The sequence below is a fragment of the Miniopterus schreibersii genome, assembly GCF_964146895.1.
Source record: "Miniopterus schreibersii genome assembly, chromosome: 7".
Lineage (NCBI taxonomy): Eukaryota > Metazoa > Chordata > Mammalia > Chiroptera > Miniopteridae > Miniopterus > Miniopterus schreibersii.
The window spans coordinates 11,153,134-11,176,762 of NC_138108.1; the positions used below are offsets into that span (position 1 = coordinate 11,153,134).

The window sequence follows — 23,629 nt, forward strand, 5'->3', positions numbered from 1 at the left end:
ATAAGTGGCTGACTTACCAAGACTGGAAGACATAGCAGATCTACCTAATACATATAAACAAATACAGAGAGGCAGCCAAAATGGGGAGAAAAAGAAACACGTCTCAAATGAAAGAATAGGACAAACCTCCAGAAAAACAACTAAATAAAATGAAGGCAAGCAAACTACCAGATACAGACTTCAGAATAATGGTTATAAGGATGCTCAAGAAACTTAGTGTGAGCTTCAACAGCATAAAAAATAAGACCCAAACAGACTGAAAGTAAAGGGATGGAAAAAAGATATTTCAGGAAACAGAAGAAAAAGTTGGGGTAGCAATACTTATACCAGACAAAATAGACTTTAAAACAAAGGCTATATAACAAGAGACAAAGAAGGGCCCAGCAATTCCACTTCTGGGTATTTATCTGAAGAAACCCGAAACACTAATATAAAAAAACATACGCATCCATATGTTCATTGCAGCATTATTTGCAATAGCCAAGATATGGTAGCAACTTAAGTGCTCATCAATAGATGAGTGGATAAAGAGGAAGTGGTGCATATATACAAGGGAATATGACTCAGCCATAAAAAAAGAAAAAATGCGATCTGCAACAACATGGATGGACCTAGAGGGTCTTGTGCAGAGTGAAATAAGTCCAAGAAAGACAAATGCCATATGCTTTCACTTATTTGTGGAATCTAAAAATAATAATAATAATAAATGAACAAGCAGACTAGAAACAGACTCATGAACAGAACATTTTGATGGTTGCCAGATGGGGTCAGTGGTGGGGGTAAAAAAGGTGAAGGGATTAATAAGTACAAATTGGTAGATACAGAATAGTCATGGAGATGTAAAGTACAGCACTGGGAATATAGTTAATAATATCGTAATAACTGTCTTTGGTGTTAGATGGGTGCTAGATTTATCAGGGTGATCACTTCATACATAAGTATATAAATGCCTAATCACTGGGCTGTACATCTGAAGTGAATATTACACGGTATGTCAACTGTAATTGAAAAATAAAAAATTATTTTTAAAAAGGAAAAAAAGAAAGAAAAAAATATCAAGGAACTCACCAATGTATTGTTTTTCTCTCCTCCCTTCAGTCTTCTTGTGTTTCTCTTCTATATAATGTCCAGGGGTTTTAGTTGTACTTTGTAGGAGGAATAAGGGAAAGTACACTTCTTATAACTTACATTTCTATAATGATTGTGTTTAATAATTGGCTCAAGTCCCTAAAATTTTAACAATGGGCTTTCATAAGCTGGCTCCAACGCCCCACTGCTGTGAGTCTCAGAGGGAGTCGAAGCCCAGCTCCCACCACAGAAGCTTAAATGCTACATACTCTTTCCCAGCCTTCCCTGCGCCTTGGACACAGGCACGTGAGTCACCCGATCAGACACACGCCCCCGAGATTTGGACCAGGTGCTAGCAATGCAGAGAATCAGGACAGTGGAGCGTCGTTCCGGTGGCCATTTCAGGGGCAGCGTGAGAGCAGTACTCATGTTGGCATCCACCACGAGGGGCTCGAACTGTGTCGTCTCGTGCTCAGGAGCGCAAGCAGCGTTCTCTCCAAACTTTTTCTACACCATGTCTTTGACTGTGGTTCTCTGGCCAATATTTATTGTGAGCTTGATTTTCCCATTGGTTCTGAGAGGGGCTCTTCAACAGCTCTGTTTCTGCTTAAATTGCTACAGCTGGCTTCAGTTGTGTGCAAGTAAGAAGCCTGACTCTAAAACTCCTCTGGGAGACAACCACCTCAGGCTCTACCACAGAACATCCTTATTTTTGCTCAGGGGAACTGATCTGAGGAATAACTTAAGCAAACAGAACAGTGGAACTCCACCTAGAAGGGCTTGCTGAGAGGGGCTGCCACAAACCCAAAGCCATCACAACTCAACCTGCTTTCTTAGTTGCCAAATACCCCCATCCACTATTCTGATTCCCCACATGGGAGCGGGAGCATAAACTTAATTACAGTCTCTCCCCATGAGATGAGCAGTTTGGCATTGGGCAGAATACACTAACTAGCCTGGCCTTGGGAACGAGATAATCCTGACAACACTAAAATCTTATTTTCCCTTCTCCACTTCCCACTCACCCTCCTCCCTTCTGCACCACTGAAGACCCATTCACTGATTAGAGGAAAAGTTTTTATGTCCTCAAGGGTGGCTTTGTGTGCAGAAAAGACTACTCAGAGCTTTACTTGGGTCTTGAAAATTAGTATTTGATTTATTAAATGTATAGCTTTAGAAATTTATTGCTCTTCCTAAAGCTTTTAAAATCAGCTTAGGAGTCTTATTATCCTATTTATAAGTCTAGCAAATATTAACAATCACTTCGAGAGGGCTTTTGATTAATGTTCAGTCCCATTTAAACACTTAGTTAATTAAACTTCTTTAACATTTAAGCAGCATTTATAAATTTAATATATTCAATTTCTTTGGAAGTACTTCATCTGACTGAGAAACCTTCCCAAGCACTAAAGTACCTCTTATAGATTTAAAAAATTAAGCACACACACACACACACACACCAAAAAAAAAAAAAAGTGAAGCTTAAATTCTCTTAAATTTCCAATCTATATGCAAACTTAGAAAGATTTCAATTTAAAAGTCACAAATCTCAATCAATTATTCAGGTACAAACATAAAAGTAGAATGTTAAGAGTGGTCTATTATTCTAATAGCCAAATTCTCTTTAATAAAAATCATATATATATAATGTATATCATTGGCATGTACTGAATACCTGTCTCCAACTCCAAAAAAAAAAATTTGTATGTTGAAATCCTAACCCCCAAGGTGATGGCATTTAGGAGGTGGAACCTTTGGGAGGTAATTAGGTCATGAGGGTGGAGCCCCCGTCAATGGGATTAGTGCCCTTATGAAAGAGACCCCAGAGAGCTCCCTTGTCCCCTCCACTGTGAGAACATAGTGAGAAGACAGCTCTCTAAGAACTAGGAAGCGGGTGCTCACCAGACACCAAATCTGCAGCACTTTGATCTTGAACTTCCCAGCTTTGGGAACTATGAGAAAGAAATTTCTGTTGTTTATAAGCCACCTAGTCTATGGTATTTTGTCACAGCAGCCTGAACAGGCTAAGACAATAATTTATGTACAACTTCTTTTAACTTGAAAATACAGAGGCTCCTTGACTTACAATGGGGTTAAATCCCCATTGAAAATATCGTTAAGTCAATATGCATTTAATACTACCTTGTAGAGTATCAGTGGTTTTCCCTTGTGATAACATGCCTGATGGGGAGCTGTGGCTCCCTGCCACTGCCCAGCATCACGAGAGTATCATAGCACATATCACTAGCCTAGGAAAAGATCAAGAGTCAAAGTTTGAAGAATGGTTTCTACTGAATGCATATCACTTTTGCGCCATCATAAAATCATGACATTTTAAGTTGAATTATCACAAGTCAGGAGGACTACCTGTTCACAATAAAATATTTTTAATTAAAAAAACAACTATAGTTATGATTCCCTTAAACATTTCTATGCTCAATTTTCAATTTTTCCTGGCCACTAAAATGTCTACGCATAGGGGAGATAACTTTCTTCTAACTGAGGCTGCTAATCAATGAGAGATTTTGTGGGGGTCCAACTGGATCCTCATTGGTGACTCTATGGACCAGTTGGGCCCTATCTCCTGTCTCCAACATCCTAACTTAAAGGTGAAGGTGGCCAAGGAGACTGATTACTAGTAATTGATTACTAGTTTTCAAACCAGAGTCTGGTCCATAACCCCCATCCAGAGCCCTCCCCTGATGTTGCATGTATTTGACCCTTAACGTATATAACTATATATTTTTCTCTTTTTTTTCTGTTTTTTCTTTTTTTTTTTTTTTTAATATGTCTTTATTGATTTCAGAGAGAGGAAAGGAGAGGGGGAGAGAGAGATAGAAACATCAATGATAAGAGAGTCATTGATCAAGCCCGTAATCCGGGCATGTGCCCTGACCAGGAATCCAACCCTGATCGCCTGGATCCTAGGTCGATGCTCAACCACTGAGCCACACACAGCCAGGCTATAACTATATATTTTTCCATCTAACTCTAAAGAACCCTGCATTCTTTTCATATGCGTCTTGTTTCTTGGGGCTACACAGTTCTTATGGATATTAACTTCTATCTAATTGACTTCTGGTTATCTCTCAGAGCTTTCTTATTACTCAGTCGACTCCCAAAGTCATTCCCCAAGGTCATTGCTCAGCTCCACTTCTCACCCTACCTCACCCCCTGGGGCACCTGAGTTCCTAATTCCCCTGGGAAAGGAAAAGTGGGATTCTCCCAAGACCTATGCACCCTTCTACCTAGGAAGCTAAGGAAAAAGTTCTAAATCCTAGTAACTTCACCCAGAGATTGTTTGACATGACAGCCTCCTGCCTTCCACCCTTCCAGGAGCAGGAACTGCAGCGGTCAAGATCTGCTACACCCGGCCAGCCGTGGCTCAGTGGTTGAGCATCAACCTATGATCCAGGAGATGCAGTTCGATTCCCAGTCAGGGCACATGCCTGGGTTGCAGGCTCAATCCCCAGTGGAAGTCATGTAGGAGGCAGCCAATCATTGACTCTCTCATCATTGATGTTTCTCTCTCTCTCTCTCCCTCTCCCTTCTTCTCTCTGAAATCAATAGAGATATATTTTAAAAAAAAAAATCTGCTAGAACAAGTCCACATAAGAGGCACTGGAGCCAAACCCCTAATCTCCCAGAAGGATGAGGGGGCCATAGCCAAGGTCACCAGCTAGTGGTAAAACCCAGGAGTCCCAACTCCCAGCCTGTGCTCTGGCTACTCAACCATAAGACCCTCAATGAGGGTCAAGTCAGCAGAGCCCGAACATTAGAGTGTGCTCTGTACAGCCCTTTGGTTGCTTGGTAAACAGAATAGAAGTAGGCACAGTTCCTGTCCTTTCTAAAATAAATATACATACCATGTATTTGTATTTCCATACTAAGGATAAGTGATAATAATAACTTTCAGCTATAGTGGGAATGGGGGGTAGGGCTGGGCCCCAGAAAGCAGAGGCTAGAGGAGAGAAAATGGGGAAGGGAAGCCTCAGGGGTCCTGTCCTTGGGGAAAGTTCTTACCAAAAAATCCCTGTACACAATGGGCCCTCCAAAAGCCAGAATAAAGAAGCGCTCTGGTCCCTCCATCATTAGCCTTGTGAAGAACCACCAGCGGAACAGAGCTGAGCAGCTAAGATGGCTTCAGTCCCAGCGCCGTCTCTCAGGCCCCCCGTCTATCCCCACCTTGTCTCCCCGGGCTCCCGGGCCTCCGGTGGCACTGTGTCTGTCCCACCTGCCACTGCCTGCTCACCAGCCTCACATGCAGGATCACCACCGTCTCTCACTCCAGCTGCCGCAGAAACTCACAAGGCCTCTCTGTTTTTTGAGGGTGTTGTTACTGATAGACACAGAGAAAGTGACGGCTGTAACTGAAACTACCAAACACGACAATCAAATCATTTCCAGAATTCTTTAACAGTTCTACTGGTGTCACCCTTGGCTTTCACTAGGTCCTAAGTGGGCCAGCATCCTTGACATATTGGTCCTTTCTTCTCTGCCACCTGGTCACCCCTGTGCCCTCCACACACCCCTATGTCCAGGCACTGGTGTTTTTTGTTAGGGATACAAAATAAGCTCAGGCTGGGCCTCTGCTCTTCTTATGGCCTAGAAGGGAGACAGACAAGGACAAGTCATGGGAATGTGGTGAGAGAGGCGCCATGGCAAGCATGCGGAGGGATCCTCAAATCAAAGTCTTGTCTCGCCTGCTCCTCAGTGCCTCCTCGGGCCCCCATCCTCCCAGCAGCTCCCAGGCCCTGCTCCATCTCCAAATCTGCCCCCTCCTCGCTGTCCTTCACCTCCCATGGTCCTGGCAGCCCTGTCCCAGGAGCTCCCTACTCCTCCTTCAGGCCCCCGGATTCAAGTGGGACTCACCCACCACCCAGAGAACATCCTAACAGCTGTCTATTTAGTCAGCACTTGATAAAGAATTGCTCAATAAAAAGAAATACTTCCAACTAAAGTAAAAAGAATCCCAGCAGAGGTCTCAAATGTTAAATCTTCCTTCTGGAACAGAAACCCCGCAAATATTGGAGTTTGTGCTTTGTAAGCAGTGAGTCATGCAAGCAGGCAGGCTCCCGCTCAGTTATATAATGCATTTACCTGGAAACCAAACTCCTCAGTTTGGGTTTCCTACTCGCCACATTGGACTCAGTCCTGTTCGGTGCTTGCCCAGAACCTGTCTTGTTGTTTTCCGAATGGCTGATGCACCAGCTGTACAGGCAGCTTTCGGTGCGAGTGCCCTTGAGCTCTGTTTTGCCCTTTAATGCTGCTCAGAATTCCCTTTGCGAGCTCTAAGTGTCAACAGGCATGATCATTATTTGAGTCACCTGATACAATACAAGAAGCGATGTCACGCAGGCTGCCAAATGGGACCCATTATTGCCAGGTTCTCTGCCCTGAAGGAGGGGCCCAGAGCAATGTAAGCAGATGGTATTTGAGCTCTGACAGCCAGAAGCTTTCATGAGGGCATCAGACATCTCGTGTGAGGTGAATCCTCAGCGTACGTGGAGCAAGGAAATGCCAGCCGCCCTCTTTGCTCAAAGTAGAAAAATAAGCTAGCACTTCTTCGGGACTGAAGTGGGCTTGAACTTGTCCAAGGATAATGAAAGCTTGGAGCAGCTGCCCAAGATGTGGCCTTACCCCCTCTCAGAAAGCCGCAGGGGAGGGGTAAGATGGCAATGGGCCTGCTCTCCTCATTGGAAGGGTGCTGTGCCACCTTGCTTATGCCCACTTGTCAAGTTGCTTCCAGCCTAAAGGAGATGGCCATGGGGCCTGTCACTCAAAAATACCATGGCCTCTAACCCACCCCTCAGTCCACCAGGGCCGGATGGGGCTTCTCTGTGGATTCCCCTCTACTCCTGGAAGAAGGCCTCCATCAAGCTGCCCAGCCCCCAGAAGGATAAGGTTGGAAGGTCAGTGAAGAGAAATTCAGAGGAAATACAGGGGCTACATTGGCTTCAGGACAAACTCCTAAGATCCCCAAATGAAATGATCTCTAATTGCCCAGGCCCCGGGCCAGGCTTGTCACCTGTCTATGGGTTTGACATTGTCCCATTATCTCATGTTTCTCTCTTGGATGCCCAACCTGGCCCCCACTGACACTCTCCTCTCCCATCCCTCAAAGGACCTACCCCTAGTAAGTTTTCGGGTTGTTGCAGCTTCTTAGGGCCTCCCAGGGCCTCCACAGACCCCTGCCCTGGGTGAGGAAGCATCCCCCCTTCGCAGGCCCAGCCCAGCATGTGTTTTGGCCAACTCTGCCCTTAGGTACTTAACTAAATTGTGGCTGTTTTCCCTTGGGGAAAGGGGGGGGAAAGGCAGGTGGGCATGGAGATGGTCTTCAAGGGTCCAGGCTCTTAGGCAATGTTCATGTACTTCACACTGGGTGACATGTTCACTAACCGGAAGTTATGTCTGGCTCTGCCCTTCGCTGAAATTTTTTGACCTGTTTTTCTGAGGCCTCAGGGCCTAGTTATACTAGAGGCCACCCTGACACACGAGCTAGGACCAGGGCGCACTCTCGGTTTCAAAAGCCCCACCTTCTTCTCTCTCATTTCCCAGTTGGGTAATGCCCGCAGTTCTCGCCTATTTGCCAAGCAGAGATGACTGACAGAACCCCTGTCCAGTGAAGAGCCAAGCCTTCCAGGTGCAGGTGGCCTCTTTCTCTCAGAGGCTCAGGAAGAAGTGGTTCCTTCCTGTGGGTGTCTTGGCACCCCCCAGAGCATACACAGGGGAGCCTGCCCACACTGAGGCCCACGGGGGGACCAGGCAACCTAAAGTAGGGCTTGAGAAAGGAATGGAGTCCTGCGTGCCAAGCCTCTCTGCCATGGTCCTCTGCGTCGCCCTTGCCATCTGTGTTTGGAATCTGCTCTGCACACATCTATGTTCTAGGGTTTTGCATTTGCCTTTGCTAGCAAAGTTCCTCTGAAATTCCACCTGCCTTTGGCCAACCTCCGGGAAAAGGGGTTTTGTCCTTAAGCCCTTAGGCAAGGGAGTCTGTCAGAGGCCAGGTGCTGTTAGAAGCCATAGGGGCACCACAGGGGCCAAGGGAGCCAGACAACTGGAATGAAATGCTTAAACCTGGGTGACAATCCGAGACAGCAGGAAGGGGGCAGCTCTTCCTTATGAACACGACAGCCTCACAGTAGCCCGTCCCTTCTCTCCTGACCAGCTGCAGGGCCCTGGCTGTTGACCTCAACACCTGGGCGCAACCTGGGGAAAGCATAAGGAAGATGCAGCGCCGCTCCCGCAGCAGCAGCTAATGGGGATGAGGGATCCCGGCTCTGCATGCTCACAGCCTCCTGGGGCCGGGGAACCCCACGGAACCTGTCTGTCTCCCCTCGCTCGGAGGGAGAACGTGCTTGAATAGGATCTTTGACCACAGCGGGTCCGCCAGGAGGCAGGGCTACTCCGGCCAGATCTGGGCAGAGCCTGCAGTGTGCGAGAGCGGCCACCAGAGGGCAACGCAAAGACAACCAGCTCCGCCACGCTGCCGGTTGCCAAGCAACCGTGACGCAAAGGGCTCCCAGTTTGCACCCTCCTCAAGGCCCCCAGGTTATTTCTGGCTTAACAGACTGTTGCACAAGGAGTGGCCTCCGGAATCCCAGAACTGCCTCTCTTTTAAGCCGGGAGAATCTAAAACGGTCCAGGGACCCCAAATCCAGCACCACCCTGGCGTCTGGGGGATTGGGCTACTGTCCCTGCTCCTCTGAATGCCAAGAATCAGGGAAAGATAAACGTTTGACATTCCCCTCCGTAGCTACACAGCCTTTGGGCAAGCTCTGATTTCCCCAGTGACTAAAGCAGAGCAACCACCTCCTCCCCTCCCCCACTCATCCCTTCTAAACAGGGGCAGATTAAAGGCATGTGACCTTGAGCCAGACCTTGAGCTTCCTGGCTCCTCAGCTGCATTTGAGGGGGCTCAAAAGGGTAATGATAAAGCCCATCTCTGACCTTCTGTGGTCTTGATTCTCTCCCTTTCCCCTAAGAATTCTGGCCTTGCCTCAAACTTCTCCGGTTTTCATGACCCTGAAAATAGAATTCTTCCAATTCTTCCAATTCCAGATGTATAAATATGACCTAAGAAACCAGACATGGAACCAAGAAAATGAGGCAGACACAAGACAAGGGGTGTGGTTATAATGATCTCAAAGCCTGTGCCCGTCTGGTCTGTGAAAGCGCCTGGGTGAGACAAGGTCAGAGCCTTGGGCAGAGTCAGGGGGCCCCTCTGGCCATGGTATCAGTAGTGGTTCTTTGGGTCATGAGGAGCCCGCTGGCCCTGGGGCTGGGCTCTGATGGGGCCCAGGTGGCAGTCACTAAGATGTGGGGTCTCTGAGGGGCACCGTGTCGGAGGATCACACAGGCATGTGCAGCTCGTTGTACTCATCCTGGCCGTCCTCGTCGAAGTTTGGTTCAGCATCTTCCGAGTCCAGCTGCAGAAGGAGCAGAGGGTCGGAGGAGGCAAAGAAGACAACTCGCACCCCCAGCTCCCCAGCTCCTCCCCTGGCCAGTGACCGCCACTGCTCCCAGACCTTGCTGTCTGCAGGGACTGTGCCCCAAATTAAAGCGATTCCCATCAACAAAACCTTCAGGTCACTCCCCCTCCAGTGACAGCTCCTAATAACAATACTAATGACAGCAGCTACCACCTATGAAGTATTTCTTGGGGACCCTCCTAGCTCTTGCAGTACACCTCTGCAGACCATGTTTGGGTGGATGATTTGCAAAAAGATGTCCCTTCCTCTAGATGACAAAACCAGGGCTCGGATGGATGTCAGCACCACCCCACCCCCACTTGTACTTCATCAGAGCTTTTGTGCAATGCACAGCCGGCACAGCTGCTGCAGCGGCCTCGTGCTGACTCCGCACCAAACCACCATACTCAGTGCTTTACCTGGATCAGTGTTTAAGCCTCACAACAATCTTCTAAGGTAGAGCTGCTCCATTACAGAGATGAAAGTAAGATTTCAGAAGGTTAGGTGACTTGTGTACAGTCACGCAACTAGCAGGCGGTCCAGCTGAGACTGGAACTGAGGTCTCCCTGGTTCCATGCCCCATCCAGGCTGACACTGCCCCAAGCACTGCCCTTACCGCCTGCAGCTCTCTGTCCTGGAAAAGCCGGGGCAGAAGGCAACGCCTCAGAGGCACCGTGAGCAGCAGCAGGAAGGGAAAGGCGAGCGAGGCCGCCGTGGACTTCACCACCCAGAGCAATGCGATGCAGCCCAGCTGGATGCAGGTGAACAGGTGCATCCGCCACGTCTTCACCTGGGAACAGACGTCAGGTCTCACCACACTCCCACGCACGTCTCTGGGGACTAGGCTCCCCAGGTCCCAACTTACCTTTGTACTCATCCCATCCTGTCCATGTCTGGCCCAGGGATCCCTTTGACCCCCTCCCCATCACCCACCTCCCACCTCCATGCTTCCTGGCCATACCTTGGTCACATAGGGCTGCTCGGGGTGGTGTTTTGCTGGCATGAAGATGAGCAACAGGCGCTGGGACAGCTGGATACCGGACAGCGACGTGACCCCCATATACAGGAAAATCCCAAAGAGCACAGCCAGTGGGATCTGGCGCAGCACAGCCCCCATGACGATGGACAGGCCTGGAGGAGGTGACACAGACCCACCTGACTCCTCAGACAGCTCTGAGGACAGACGGGCCTGGTGGGGAGGGGACATGGGCCACCTAACTGATCAGCTGGGCCTCATCACCACAGACAGGAGAAGATGGCACAGAACAGAGAACAAGGAAAGCACTGGAGAAAAAAGGGCTCATGGAGCGTTAAGAAGCAGGGTTGGTAGGCAGGGCAGGGACTAGACAGGTCATATTTGGAGATTCAGAAGGGACCTGCACCATGCCTGAACTAGAGAATTGATTTAAGACCTTGGGGTCGAACAAGGCAAGTCTGTGGGGCCGGAGCCAGGGCCTTGTAAGGCGGTTGCTCTCACCCACAAGGCTGGAGATGAGCACGCCGGTGACCCTCTGCTCCCGCACCTCCTGGATCTGGGGCTTGTCTCCAGGCGCAATGGCAGTGCGCATAACGGTCAGTGCATTGACATGGGTGACTGAGCGGACGGTGGCAGCCGTGAGCCATGGCAACCCAAACAGCCCGCAGAGTCCCCCCAGGGAGCCAATGAGAAGCAGGTCCAGGTGGAAGCCGGAGCCTTTGAGCAGCCTCCGTGCCTTCTGACTGACAATGAGCCTGCAGAGAACCAAGAGGGGGTGAGTGGGCCAGCAGCCGGGGGGAGTCGGGGAAGCAGAGAAGAGCTCTCCCCAGGACCTGCCAGCTTCCTCTTTCAAGTTCCCGAATTAACATTCTCACATTTAAGCAAATCTGAGCCAAATTCCTACACTGTGGATGTTTAAAACACCACAAAAGCCAGCTGTCAGATCTCACCACGTTATTGTGATTTAACCAAAATGAAATAATGTGAGCATCGCTGAGTGAGAGAACACTCTGCTAGAGTGTTCTAAGGACTGTCAAGTGCCACCCTGCAAATGGTGGTGGCACCAGACAGATGGCATGTCAAAGCACCATAGGGAAATTGTCCCCCTTGCCGCCAATCCCACCACTCCCCGCTTGTCCGCCCCGGGGTCCCCCAGCCCTCTCACGCAGTAATCTGTGTCTCCATGAAGATCAAGATGAGGACCAGGAGGGCAGGGACAGCAGCTGCCACCATCATCCAGGGCGGGAAAGGACGGGCACTGCCCAGAGGTGGGATGAACCATGTGCGCTTATCGGGGGAGGTCACCGAGAGCCCCGTTGGCACTGTCAGCTTCTGCATGGCCAGAAGACAGGGTTCAGTAACGCTGTCTCCCCATGCTAGGAACCCATGAAGCAGCGGCTCCCACCAGCTGTGTGTCCCCCGAACCAGGGCTCAGGGAAATTGGGGTGTAAACAGATTTGAGGGTAATTAGTTTTGCATCCTCCAAAGTTGCTGTCCCTACAAGGGTCCAATGTAGGGAAGAGACATGAACTGCCAGATCCCCAGAACTGCCAGAAAACCTGTGTGGGGTCACCTGTCATCCTGCCCCCAGCCTGCTCCTCCAGGAGTCTTGCCTAGGGGTCACACACAGCCTCAGCCCTCCTGGGTGGCCTCCTCAGCCAGACCACACCATCCCAGTGTGGCCCCAGCAGGCTACCGCCACTCCACTAGGAAAGCTGGGTCCCAGCCCTGATCCCTGCTGCTGGGGCAATGGGGACGTGTCCTAGCCTGACGCTCAAGGCCCGGGGGCGAGAACCAACTGCCAAATGGGGTCGGGGCTCACACACCTGTGTGTAGGTGTCTGTAATGGAGTAATCCACCAGGACCATCACCAGAATGGAGATTGGGATGCCGAAATCCCCGATGATGCGGCGAGCCTTAGGAGAAGGGAGCAGAGGTGGAGGTGAGGGTCAGGAGACCCACGAGGGCTTGATACCCCTGAGAGCTTGGGTCTGAGCTGGTTCAGGAAGTTCCCTAACCTGTCCCTTTAAAGTCCATGAGTGCCGGCCAGCCCAGGTGGGCATTCCTCTTCGGATTCGACTTCTCTGAGGCTTCTGATGGGGTGCGCTACATAGACTTGGTTTAGATCTATGGGTTGACGAGGAGAAGGGGGCAGCCCCTCTCTGGATTGGAGCCTGGCAATGATAGCAGGAACTAAGAGAGTCCCACTGGGGCTCCACTCCTAGAAGCCACGTACCTTGCCACCCAGGAAGCGGCTATTCCTGAACTTGCGCAGGAAGAAGGCAATGAGGAAGGTCCCAAGCATGAGGATGAGGGACAGCAGAGCCGTGTTGGGCTGGTTCTTTGGGCCTGGTGGCCCCTCAGTGGGCGGCAGAACACTCCCATTCAGGTCCAGCCTGGCCTCCAGTGCCCCCTCAGGGGGGTAGAATGGCAGCAGTGGGTGCTCCGTGAACACCTGTGTGTGTTACAAGGTTGACCTAGTGCTCACCTGGGCAGATGACCCTGATTTCATCACCATCAGTACACCTGCAAGGGAGAAGCCTGGCCCCTCACCTACCTGACTAGACACATAGGACATCCAGCCACCACACACACACACACACACACACACACACACACTCGTATCTCTACAAAAGGTGACCCAAGGACACCCAGCCCCATAGCGCTGAAGGCGACCACTTCTTCACACACCTGTGCAGGTGAACCTGGAGTTATGACCAGTACTCTGTGGGTGTGATTCCTTCCCCTTCAGCTCCGACCTAACCCAGGGTGTCCCCAACCCCCCATGCCACACCCAGAAGAGCCCCCCTCTATGGGCCCTCTGCCCCCAATGCTCCATGCCACCGCCTCCCACGCTCTTCTCGCCAGAGTGCTGCCCACCCCCACCCACACCTGCCCTGCCCCCAAGGCCTCTCTGGACCTGCACCTTGTAGAGCTTGTGGAAGGTCTCGTAGATGAAAATGAAAGAAATGAGGAAGGCGAAGATCTCCTGGGTGAAAGGCGAGATGTAGCGGACCAGGAAGCTGCCCTCGGCGGCCACCAGAGCAAGGACGAAGACCACCAGCCAGAGGCCAACCCACACCCGGCCGGTGAGGTACTCCAGGTTGTGGGATTGACAGAACTGGCGGCCAGGAGGGAGAAGTGGTTACCCACAGCAGTCTGCCCTGGACATCCGGGCCCCATGGGGTAGGGATTGGGGTGGGGAGGGGCGTAAGTCCGGGGGGGGGGCAGCAGCGACCTATCACCTGGGCTGAGGGACCAGGGGAGGAGCAGGTGATCCCTGGGGAGCAGCAGGGCAGGGCTGTCACCTTGAAGAAGGCTTCTTCGAAGACCAGCAGTGGCCCTGAGAAGCCAACCACAAGCAGCGGCTGGGCCCCCAGCAGAGAAAAGAGGACTCCAAGCACAGCCGTGGACACGATCAGCTCCGACACACCCATCAGCCCTTCGGTCTTCTCCCCTGGGAAGGACAAGGGTCAGCGGGATGGCCTGGCCCGACTCCCACCTGGCCCCCTTCCTTATCTAGCTTACCCTAGCCTGGGGACCCAACTAGAATGGCACAGCCCCCCAGAGCAATACATAGGACCCCTTGTTAACCCCATACCTCCTACCCCCTCACTACCAGCCTCCAAGGTGATCACAGGATCCTCCACCTCTTCTCACTTTATAACCCCCAAAAGTGATCACTGGAATCCCGCCCCAGCAGCTCAGGGTGGTCACACTGAAGACTATCTCCTCTCACCCATGAGACCCTAAAGTGATAATTGGGACACCCTGACCCAGACACCTTGCAGGTGACACTGAGCCCCCTTACCTCTCTGCCCCACCCCCTCACCTAGCAGCCCCCCGAAGGTGATGGCAGGGCTGAGGGCAGCGAAGTAGATAAAGAGCACGGCGGCCACGCACTGGGAGTGCAGAGCATCGCGCAGGTCACTGGGGTAGTGCGGGTACCGGCGCTTTATGTCCCGGACAAGCCCCCCAAATATCGAGCCAGTCCGCCGCAGGGGGTCGTCTTCAGGGGTCGCCTCAGAGCCCCCCAATTCCAGCGACAGCTCTGGGGAACAAGGGGTTGCTGGAACACAGACCACCCCTCCTGCTCGGAGGCCCTCGATCCTTCCCAGCCTGGCCCATGGGGCAGAGGCCTGGGCTCAGGGATTAGAAGCCACATACAGGACTCTGGAATTCAGGACGGGGCTGGGGTCATGGCCTTAGAAGCTGTGTGTGGGAGCATGGGGTGGTTCTGGGCCCCAAAGGGTCTGACCTTTCCCAGGGGCCACATAGCCTCCCCGTGTAGTCATCTCCACTTTGGTGTGCTCCCGCTCCCGCCGCTTCCTTAGCAGCTCGCGCTGGAAGGCGGCCACGGAGCGCAGCAGGTCGCGGCCCTCCACCTCCGACGGGGGGATCACAATGCTGCCGTCCAGGAACTCGCTGATGGCGCTCAGGAGGTCCTGCCGGTCATCTGCCTGGTAGGCAGCCTCGTGAAACAGCTGGAGGCAGGAAAGCAGGGGCTGAGCTGACTGGGGGAGGCCTGGGAGGGGGCTTCGGGGAGGGGCTGTTAGGACGTTCAGCCACATCCACAGGGCCAGTCTGGTTGTCAAAATTCTGACTCACGAGCCCTGCTGGCCGGCAAGCAGCCACAGCCCTGAACACTGCCCCCTCCGAGTGTCCTCTATTCCCCTGGGAGCCTCCAGACTTTTCCACGATGTAAAAACTAACTATAGGGGCAATGCCTGGCATTGAAGAGCCTCCAAGACCATTCTGACCAGAAGGTGCCATGTCCTATAGGCTGGTATTTTGAATATCACTCTCCTATCCAAGCCCAGGAGAAGCCATGGCCCATTCAAGTCTCATGTCACATCTAAAACCTAGGGGTCTGGGCTGCTTCTCCCCTGCTTCTGCTTCCCCCTCCCACAGTCCCAGCTGCAGAGGGCTCCCTTTTCTCTCCTCGGCCAACAGCCTCTCCGCCACTCCAAACACTGCTTCCACCCAGGAGAGCCTCTAGCACCCTTGCATCCATGGGTACCCTTGGGGCATTGAGACGGACAGGGAACAAGGAGAGCCCAGGGAGACGGGCTAAAGTGCCCAGCCCATGGGCTATGGGACCAACCTTGTCAGACATGAGGGTGGCAATGGAGCGCCCAAGCTCATGGTAGTCAGTACTGGTGTGCCTGGGCCCAAGCATCACAAAAAGGAAGCGAACTGGCACGGGGACCTCAAGCACAGACTCCAAGAGGACAGCCTCATTCAACCGCACAAAGGCTGCTGCGGGCTGCTCCAGGAAGGGCACACAGCCTGCAGGGAGAGGAAGGCACAGGCTGCTGGGCACAGGGGAGTGGTCAAGGCAGGCCTGGAAAGAATATCTCGGGCCACCATGCACAGTGGGGCAGGTTGGGCGCTGCATAAAGAAACCCCTTTCTAAAGGAGACTTATTCATTTATTTGTCCGTATATTTATCACAACTTATCAACGGATAGAAATTAAGGGTTGTAAGGAAGGGGTGCTTTTTTCTAATTCTCACAAAGATGCTATATGGACTAGCAGTTGTCCAAGACAGTGGAAAACTGGAAGAGATGCAGGCAGAGGATTGGGGAAGAAGGGACTGGAGATGAGACAAGACGAGCTGGGAGGGGCAGGTGGGGGCCAGGTTGGGGATGGAAGAAGCAGCCTGCAAGCCAGAGCTCAAGGCAAGCAGACCACAGCGGAGGCCCCCACACCCTGGGCCCTGGCCCTCAGTGCCCATCCCTCCTTACCCACAAGCACCACAGTGGCCTCAGCATCTTCGGGGATCTTCTCCAGCAGCTTCATGCTTTTCCCCCGGTGACCGTCTCCCCCAGGCATGTGGAGGGGCTTCTGAGGACGCAGAACTGGAATAGGGCTGGGACCCAGACCGGAGGCCATGGCAGGCCCTCCCTTCCCTTGCGCCAGCCCTGGACTCTGCCCTCCAACCCCTGGATCTGAGCCCTGCTTTCTCTACCCCAGCCAGGGGAGAGACTGTTAGTGATGTGCTTCATATCAGCAGGGGACCAGTCCAGGATCTGGACCCCTTCTCCAAGTCCCCCACAACTCCCTCAGCCTTATCTTGTTTAAATAGCTCCCCTGGGTCTGCCACATCATCCCATCTAAACCTGTACCTCCAGAGTAGGAGTCTGTCATGCATGCCCCCTATTGATCCCCCCACATGCCTAGCACAGTGCCAGGCATCCCACCTTCCTGACCCATTCAATGAAGCCGTCAGTGGCCTCCATTGAAACTGGAAGCCCCCTAGTCCCCCAACCCAGGTCAGGGTAAGGCAACTGACCTCCTTGGCATCAGGGTCATGAGGCCAGAGTGGGGCTGGCTCCCCCAGGTCATCAGCCATGGTAGGCACCGCCCCATCAGGGCCATGACTTGGAGTGGGGTGGTGATTCCCCATGACCGAGTTCACACTAGAGCTGGACGTATTTCGAGGAAAGAAGCCACTGTCCTTGTCATCATTGGGATGGCTAGGGAGAGGGAAGAGGGGGCAAGGAAGGTTAGGAGGAGAGGATCTTGGTGGACTGAGAGTATGAAGAAGTGAGAGGTGGAGGGTTCGGGCCTCCACCCCTCCGCCTCGATGTAAGAAATATCTTTCTAATGGTTGGCGCTGTCCAACGATGAATCTGGCCTCATCACTGGGGGTACTCAAGCGGAGGCTGGAAAGCCACACAGGAGAGACTGCGCTCCTAGAGGGACAGCTGAACCAGGAGGGCCCCCCTGGGCACCCCACCCTGGCACCTGTGCTTTAGTAACAGGGTACGCAGGACGCTGGCCCTGTCCTCCGGCCGGATCTGGTCAGACACAATCATGGTCTCCACCACGAGATGTGCGATGCCGGGAAGAGTGGTCTGCTCCAGGTCCAGGAGGGCAGCACCTGGGGGCACAGTCAGAGGAGGTGACACGGTCCTATCAGATAGGAAAAAAACCACCCCCAGCTGCCTTGCTCCCCAAGGGCAGACAAATGCACTGGGTGATCCAAGCACCCGTGCGCCAGGCAGATCCACTACTCCACGTGGCCATAGCCCAGCCAGAGAGATGGTTGGGAAAATGGAGCACAGAATGAGGGCATGGCCCCTCTTCACCCAGGGAGGGGAGTTATTTATTGGTTTACTCCACAAAGACTGATGTGCCCTATGCCCAGGTACCAGGGGCACCCTCAGAGCTTACAGCGGTGCAGGCAGCTGGTCTCCACATTCCCAAAGTGGCAGCCAGACCCTGCCTGGTCCCAGGACTCCAGGGAGTAGTCCTGGGAGTTGAGCAGCCTGGTACAGGCTCTGCAGTCTGTGAAGAGGGCATGCAGCCCGGGGCCAGGCCTGCAGGGCCCCTACCGTGAGCGATGGTCCTCCTGAGCTCCAGAAGGCTGCGGAAGGAGAGCGAGGCCACGTGGGGCTTCCCCCAGCGCTCCGTCTCCTCCTCCACATCCTCCTCAAACTTGATCCAGCGCGCAGTCTCCCGCCAGTGGGGCTCCTGGCTGCGGTCCAGCATCAGCTCGTTCAGCTCCACAAACACCTGGGGTGGGTACCAAGGGTGAGGGCCTGGGGGCCACCGGGTGGGACATGGCGACAAGGCAAGGCAGGGAGGGGGGGAAGGGAGGCTCTGGGCAGCAGAGGCAAGAGGGAGCTGCAGGCCCGTGCCCCCAAGGCCTGTACCTCATGAGGCCTCCGGTCTAGCTGCTTCTTCTTCTTCTTCCTACGCAGGATGGGGGCCAGGCCGCCGGGGCTGCCCCGCCCGCCCTGGCTCCGGGATGGCTTCTTCACTAGGTGCCGCCGCACACCTGGGTTGTCTTCCAGCCGGTGACCTGCGGCGAAGGTGAGCTTGGCAGTCCCAGGGGTCTAGCTCGGGGCCTCAGGGTCATGACCAGTCCTCCAGTCCCCTCCTCTGCCCTGCCAGTCCACTTGGTGGGCATCACAGTCACCAGGGACCATGCCAACAGGACCACCTTGTCTAATGTGGCCATTTCATAGATAAGGAGACTGAGGCCAGAGAGGAGGAAGGACTAGCTGAAAGTCACACAGAGGACCGCTAGCCAAGCCACAGCAAAAAGGCAGAGCCCAACTCAGTCCACAGCCCCTGCCATGGCCACTGCCTCTCACTCTGCAGTGCAGGGACCCACATCAAGTCGCCAGGCCCCAAGCCCCCAGCACTCCCTGAGCATCTTTCAGCAATCGTGTCTAACCCCATAGGTCCACATCATGGCAGATTCAGGAAGATCTCTCCCTTCCTCCCCACCTGCCCCTTCCAGGACAGCAGCTGGGGAAGGCCAGCAGCCCATTTACTCACACGCTGGTTCCCCTGGCATGGGGCTCAGCTGCTCCCTGGTTGACTCCCACAGGTCACAGTCCTCAAAGTCCAACACAAACATCTCCAAGTCCTCTGAGACCAGCGAGTCTCGAGGGCTAAGAGCTGGAGCCCTCCCAGGGCCAGGGCCCCCAGCATCCCGGGGCCCGGAGCTCAGTGCCCCATTGGGCTCTGTGACCTCCTCCAGCTGGCTCGCCATTCCCCAGGCAGTGGCGGAGGCCTCAGCCCCTGCTCCCTTCCAGAGCCCTGGCTCTCCTGAGAAATGGGAGCCTGGACAGGAGTCGTCTTTGTCCAACTAGAGCTGGAGATGTCTGGGACTCTTGACCCCAACTCCCCAGGTTCCCAGGACTGCTCCTGGCTGCTTTCAGCCCCCACCCAAGATCTGTAAACACGCCCTCCCCCTGACCCTCCCCATCCAGTCACCACCACTGCTGCTGCCATCGGATTGTTCCTGTCCCTGTCCTCAGGCCCTGGCAACTTTCCATGACGTATTGAGCTCAAAGCCCTCCTCCCCACCCCCGCCCACACACTGGTTCTTAGTGGGGGGAGGCGGGGTCAGTGATGCCTCTGGCCTGGGCACAGAGCCCCATGGGTGATGACAGGTGGCACAGAAACCAGGGCCTGATAAGATGGAAAGAATGTGCCGAGATCACAGCCAGGCCCAGCCAAGGGTAGAGGGTTGGGAGTGAGGGGACAAGCCCCTAACATAGGGAGAAGCAGGGCCTGACAGAGTAGCTCAGACTTGGGGGGCTGGTTTGAAAGGATGAAAAGAGTCTGCCCTGAGAAGAGGAGGGCCATATGATGATATCTCCAAACATCATGTGGAAGGAGGGCTGCCTATTCCGAGGGTGACCCAGAGGACAGAATCAGGACAGAAGGATAGAGGTGTCATGGAAAGAAATCTCAGCTCTGGAAACCAGAGCTAAGAGGTGGTGAGCTCTGGCTTGGTGAGGTAGTGAGCTCCCCATCACTGGCCACATTCCAGCAGACAGGGATACTGCAGAGGGGGGCTCAGCCCTGGGTCAGAGAAAACACGGAGCCTCTCCAAGGTCCCTCACAGGCGCAGTGCTCATGGGAGTGGGCTACGGGGGCTGCCACAAGGTGCCACTCACTCTTCATGTCGTCCAGGTCTGCCGAGCCCAACATCTGGGCCTCTGCCTCGTCAGTGGGCACCTGCTGCTCTCGGCCACCTAGGCTGCCCAGGGCACTGCCTGGACATAGCCGCTCCCGCAGGTCGTAGCTTGCTGATGGGCTCCAGGGCCGGCTCTTCTCTCCTGCAACTCGGGAGGCCCTGGCCCGGGGGCTAGGGGAGCTGAGGAGGCAACAGGCAGCCTTGGACTTGACAGGGAACCACAGTGGAGATAGACCAGGTGAGGGGGCTCCTTTCCCTCCACCTTGGGGCAGCGCCTGGAGTGGCCCCCCTGGCAGAGAAGAAGGCTCACCTCTACCTTCCTGCCGCCACCATGCCAGTTCCCCTTCCTCTCGATCCCCACCCTCTCCCCTGAGGACTCGTTCCCTCTTGGCCCTGACCGTCCTCCTTGCCAATGGTGGACACAGAGGGGCACCCCTGCCTGCTTCCTCTGCGCCCTCTCCTCTCCTCCTCTCTTCTTCTCTAGGGTCAGAGGTGGACACACTCCCCAGGCCCAGGAAGGAGCCCGGGACCTCCTCTGAGCTGGGCTGGAGGCCAGTACCTGACCATGTGCTGGGGGCTCTTGTCAAAGAGAGGGTCCCCCGAGGACAGCGGCCTGGTGAAGGCAGCCCTCCCGGAGAGGCTGGGACTGTCTTCCTCATCACTTCCAATGGAGAACTGCGGGCAAACCAGACATGCCCTGGGCCCCCGCCCCAACCGGCGGCTCGGCGGGCAAGGCCTCCCCTGCACACCTCCCGCAGCCAGCCCTCCTGCGGGGCACACCCTACCTTTGCTTTTGGTGGGGACCCAGATGGTGGAGGCTCCGCAGGCTCTGCCTCGTAGCCCCCTTCCTCCTCCTCCTCCTCCTCTTCCTCCTCTGCCCCCGCGGCGCCCTCCTCCTGGATGGGGGGGGTCCCCTCCGAGGGGGCGGCAGAGGTTTTCTCCCTGTTCCTCCTCCTGGTTTGCCGGGCAGAGGCGGGGGACACGCGCCGCAGCTTGTGGGGTGGAGGCAGGCGCACCGAGAGCGGGTGGTGGGTGTGATGGGATGTGTGCCGGTGAACTGGGGGTGCAGGAGAGCCAGTTGGGACCCCCACAGCCACAGGGGACCCCACACCACCCTAGGGACACACACCTTAGTCTAGCTCAAGGCCTCAAACAAGGGCACCTTAGTCCTTCCTCCAGAGCCAGACTCCCCCTACCACCTGTGTCCATGTCCTGCACTGGTGAGGCCTGGGGGAGTGGGGAAGGGAATGACGGGGGGCGTGGGGGGGATGGGGGACACGATGCAGCAAGAAAGGAAAGGTAGAGTCAGAGAGCTAAGGAGGGGAGATGAGGCAGACAGAGGAAGGCCAAGGGCAAGGCCCAGCCTGGGGAAGACGAAGGTCGCTAAGGGAGGCCCCGGGCCCATTTCCCTACATCTCCCCTGCGCCTGGGACCCCGCTTCCTGGCAGGTGAGCAGGTGATGGGTGAGTGAGGCAGGATGACTTAACATGGCATGGTGGCCCAGCACAGCGTCCAGCACAGTGTCCAGCACGAGATGGCACTGGGTGACCAAGCCGGTGGTGAGCACGGTGATGGTGGCAATGGAGGTGATGGTGGTGAGGGCGGCCACACTAGGGGTCCCCGGGCTACCCACACTCAAAGTCCCGCTCGCTGTAGCTGCGGCTGGGCTTCTCGGGGTCCCAGGCCGGGGGCTTGCTGATGAGATCCCCAAACCTGCTCACAGCCAAGGTCTTGCCCAAGTCATCATCGTCCTCCTCTGCGTCTGGACTCAGGGGGGGCTCCTCCAAGGGCACCCGGACCTGCAGGCCCAGACAGCTCTCCTAAGGACCCCTGGCCCGCGAATGCCCCACACCCGCCCAACTCCAAGCCCGAGCTGAGGGGGGGGGGGGACCAGCAGGCTCCACCTTCTACACCCCTGAGCTAGGATCAGCACCCCAGGCTCCCAGGGCTTGGAAAGATGGGGTAACAGATCCGAAAAATAGCAAAAGACCCCCTCTTTCTCCATATCACCTAGCCCAGCTCCAAGAGGTCCCAGGGTCAGACTGCGGGCGCCCCGCTCCTCCTGGGGTCTCTCCCCCACCCCCCACCCCGCCCCCCTCGCCCCCCATCCCCTCGCGTCAGTCACCTGGGGGAGGGGGGAGGCGCCCCCGGGCGGCGGGATCACTCCGTTGGCCATGGCCGCGGAGGCAGCTGGGGAGGCTCTCGCTCACTGGGGGACCCGCGACCCGGGCGAGAAGAAGGGGGCGCTGCGGGGACCTAGTGGAGAAACCTGGGGGAGGAAGGCAGGGTCAGGATCCCCGCGCGGCCAGCGGTCCTCTCCCCCTCCCCGAGCCCGAGCGCCCAGCCAAGGCCCTGCCACGCCCGGGACACCCTGGGGCCCGCCAGGCCCGCCGCGCCCCGCCGCGCCCCGCCCCGCGCTGCGGTACCTCGGGGCTCCCGAGCCTGCGGGACCCGGGCCGGCCCTCGCGCCCCATCGCCCTCCCGCTCTCTCCAGCGCCGGTGGCCGCGCAGGGCCGGGCGGCTGCGGGGCGCCCACGGCCGAGGCGGCGGGGCGGGCCGGGCGGACGCAGGCGCCGAGCCCGCAGCCGGGGCTCCACCTCCTCGCGCTCCGCTCCGCAGCTCCGCCGCCGCGGGGCCGCACAATGGGAGCGGGCGGGCGTGACTCACCCCGCCCCGGCCGGCGCGGCCCCACGCGCTGCCCCCACGCGCGGCCCCGGCAGCGCCCCAGCAGCCCGCCAGCCCTTTCTCCGGGCGTCCCCCCGTCTCTGGGGGTGGGAGCACCGCCCTCGGTCCTGCAATCCTCAGACTCCCCCCCCCCACCTTGCTTTTAGCCTCCCCTCGCCTCAAGAGCCCCTCCCCAGGCCCTCCACAGACATAAGCCCCTCCAACCTTAGGAACTGAGTGCACAACACAGGGAAGCACCCACCATCTATCCCTTCAGTTCCAATATAGCCCCTAAAGCCCGGCTTCGAACACTGGGCACCACCCAACATTTGACCTTGGTACATTACCACCCTTCCCACCCACGGCCTCCTTTCCCCACCTGTAGCCAGCAGGGCCTGGAATAGGAGTGTTCCAAAGTTTCATGGGTCTAGGATTCCGTGGCTGTTTCCATATCTCCTCGTCCTGGTCTCCCACTCCTTGAGGTCACATCTCCTTTTCCAAGGGCAAAGGTCTTTGGAAGAGACTGCTGGATCTCAGTTTGACTCTCTGGGGTCTCTCTGAAACTGGGCATCTAGCGCCAGGCCATGTGCATTAGCAGCCACTCAATAATATGCTTAAGGCCACGTCTCTGAATCCTTCAGAAAAACATAAGGAGGGGGGGCTGTTAGGAGAGGAAACTAACCCCTGGGAGGAGGGGGAAGGGTGCGGGCCAGTATAGTGCTCCAGTGAGAGGGAAAAGTTTAACCGTGACCTTGAATCTGTAATTAACCCTCTCCAAACCCTGCCCTCATCTGGGTCTCAGCTCAACCCAAAGGAAGATTTTTCTACATTCAGAACTGCAGAAGGGGGAGAGGGGGAGAGGGGGAGAGGGGGAGGGCAGCTAGTGTCTGTCCAACACCCACTTTGCTTTATGCCAGTAGCCATGTGCTAGTCCCTCTCCAAGCCCATCTCAGACCCACAGCTGAGGTTCAGGGGAGGCTTGTTAACCTGCCATGGTCACAGCTGGGC

At 55.2% G+C, this 23,629-nt stretch overlaps 1 protein-coding gene across 6 annotated transcripts; it reads right to left on the reverse strand.

Annotated features, from left to right (window-relative positions):
• Window positions 1–8,667: 8,667 nt before the first annotated feature.
• SLC4A3 (solute carrier family 4 member 3) lies at window positions 8,668–22,502 on the reverse strand. 6 transcript variants are annotated; one of them, XM_081142923.1, is made up of 23 exons: window positions 22,384–22,502; window positions 22,083–22,226; window positions 21,591–21,756; window positions 20,743–21,014; window positions 20,517–20,632; window positions 19,938–20,137; window positions 18,177–18,325; window positions 17,856–18,036; window positions 17,266–17,401; window positions 16,811–16,994; window positions 16,263–16,362; window positions 15,620–15,804; window positions 14,774–14,999; window positions 14,348–14,566; window positions 13,824–13,972; window positions 13,442–13,636; window positions 12,752–12,970; window positions 12,342–12,431; window positions 11,681–11,847; window positions 11,017–11,270; window positions 10,501–10,670; window positions 10,156–10,329; window positions 8,668–9,497 (listed from the first exon to the last, which is right to left on the reverse strand). In XM_081142923.1, the coding sequence occupies exons 2-23, from the start codon at window positions 22,131–22,133 to the stop codon at window positions 9,420–9,422; spliced, it is 3,681 nt and encodes a 1,226-aa protein (XP_080999049.1). In that variant the 5' UTR covers window positions 22,134–22,226; window positions 22,384–22,502; the 3' UTR covers window positions 8,668–9,419. The 6 variants fall into 6 exon arrangements, with proteins under 6 accessions (XP_080999049.1, XP_080999050.1, XP_080999048.1 ...); XM_081142924.1 differs by lacking the exon at window positions 19,938–20,137 and having other exon boundaries at window positions 13,761–13,972; window positions 21,679–21,756; XM_081142922.1 differs by lacking the exon at window positions 22,384–22,502 and having other exon boundaries at window positions 13,761–13,972; window positions 22,083–22,208.
• Between the last annotated feature and the right edge of the window lie 1,127 nt (window positions 22,503–23,629).

Excerpts from the sequence above, each read along its gene's own strand:
- SLC4A3 (XM_081142922.1), bottom strand. The coding sequence starts at position 22,133 with ATGGCCAACGGAGTGATCCCGCCGCCCGGGGGCGCCTCCCCCCTCCCC. Across the intron at positions 21,015-21,590 it reads CAGCGAGCGGGACTTTGAGT|TTCACCGGCACACATCCCAT; the intron begins GTGGGTAGCCCG and ends CTGCACCCCCAG. Across the intron at positions 10,330-10,500 it reads AGCAGCCCTATGTGACCAAG|GTGAAGACGTGGCGGATGCA; the intron begins GTATGGCCAGGA and ends GTCTGTTCCCAG.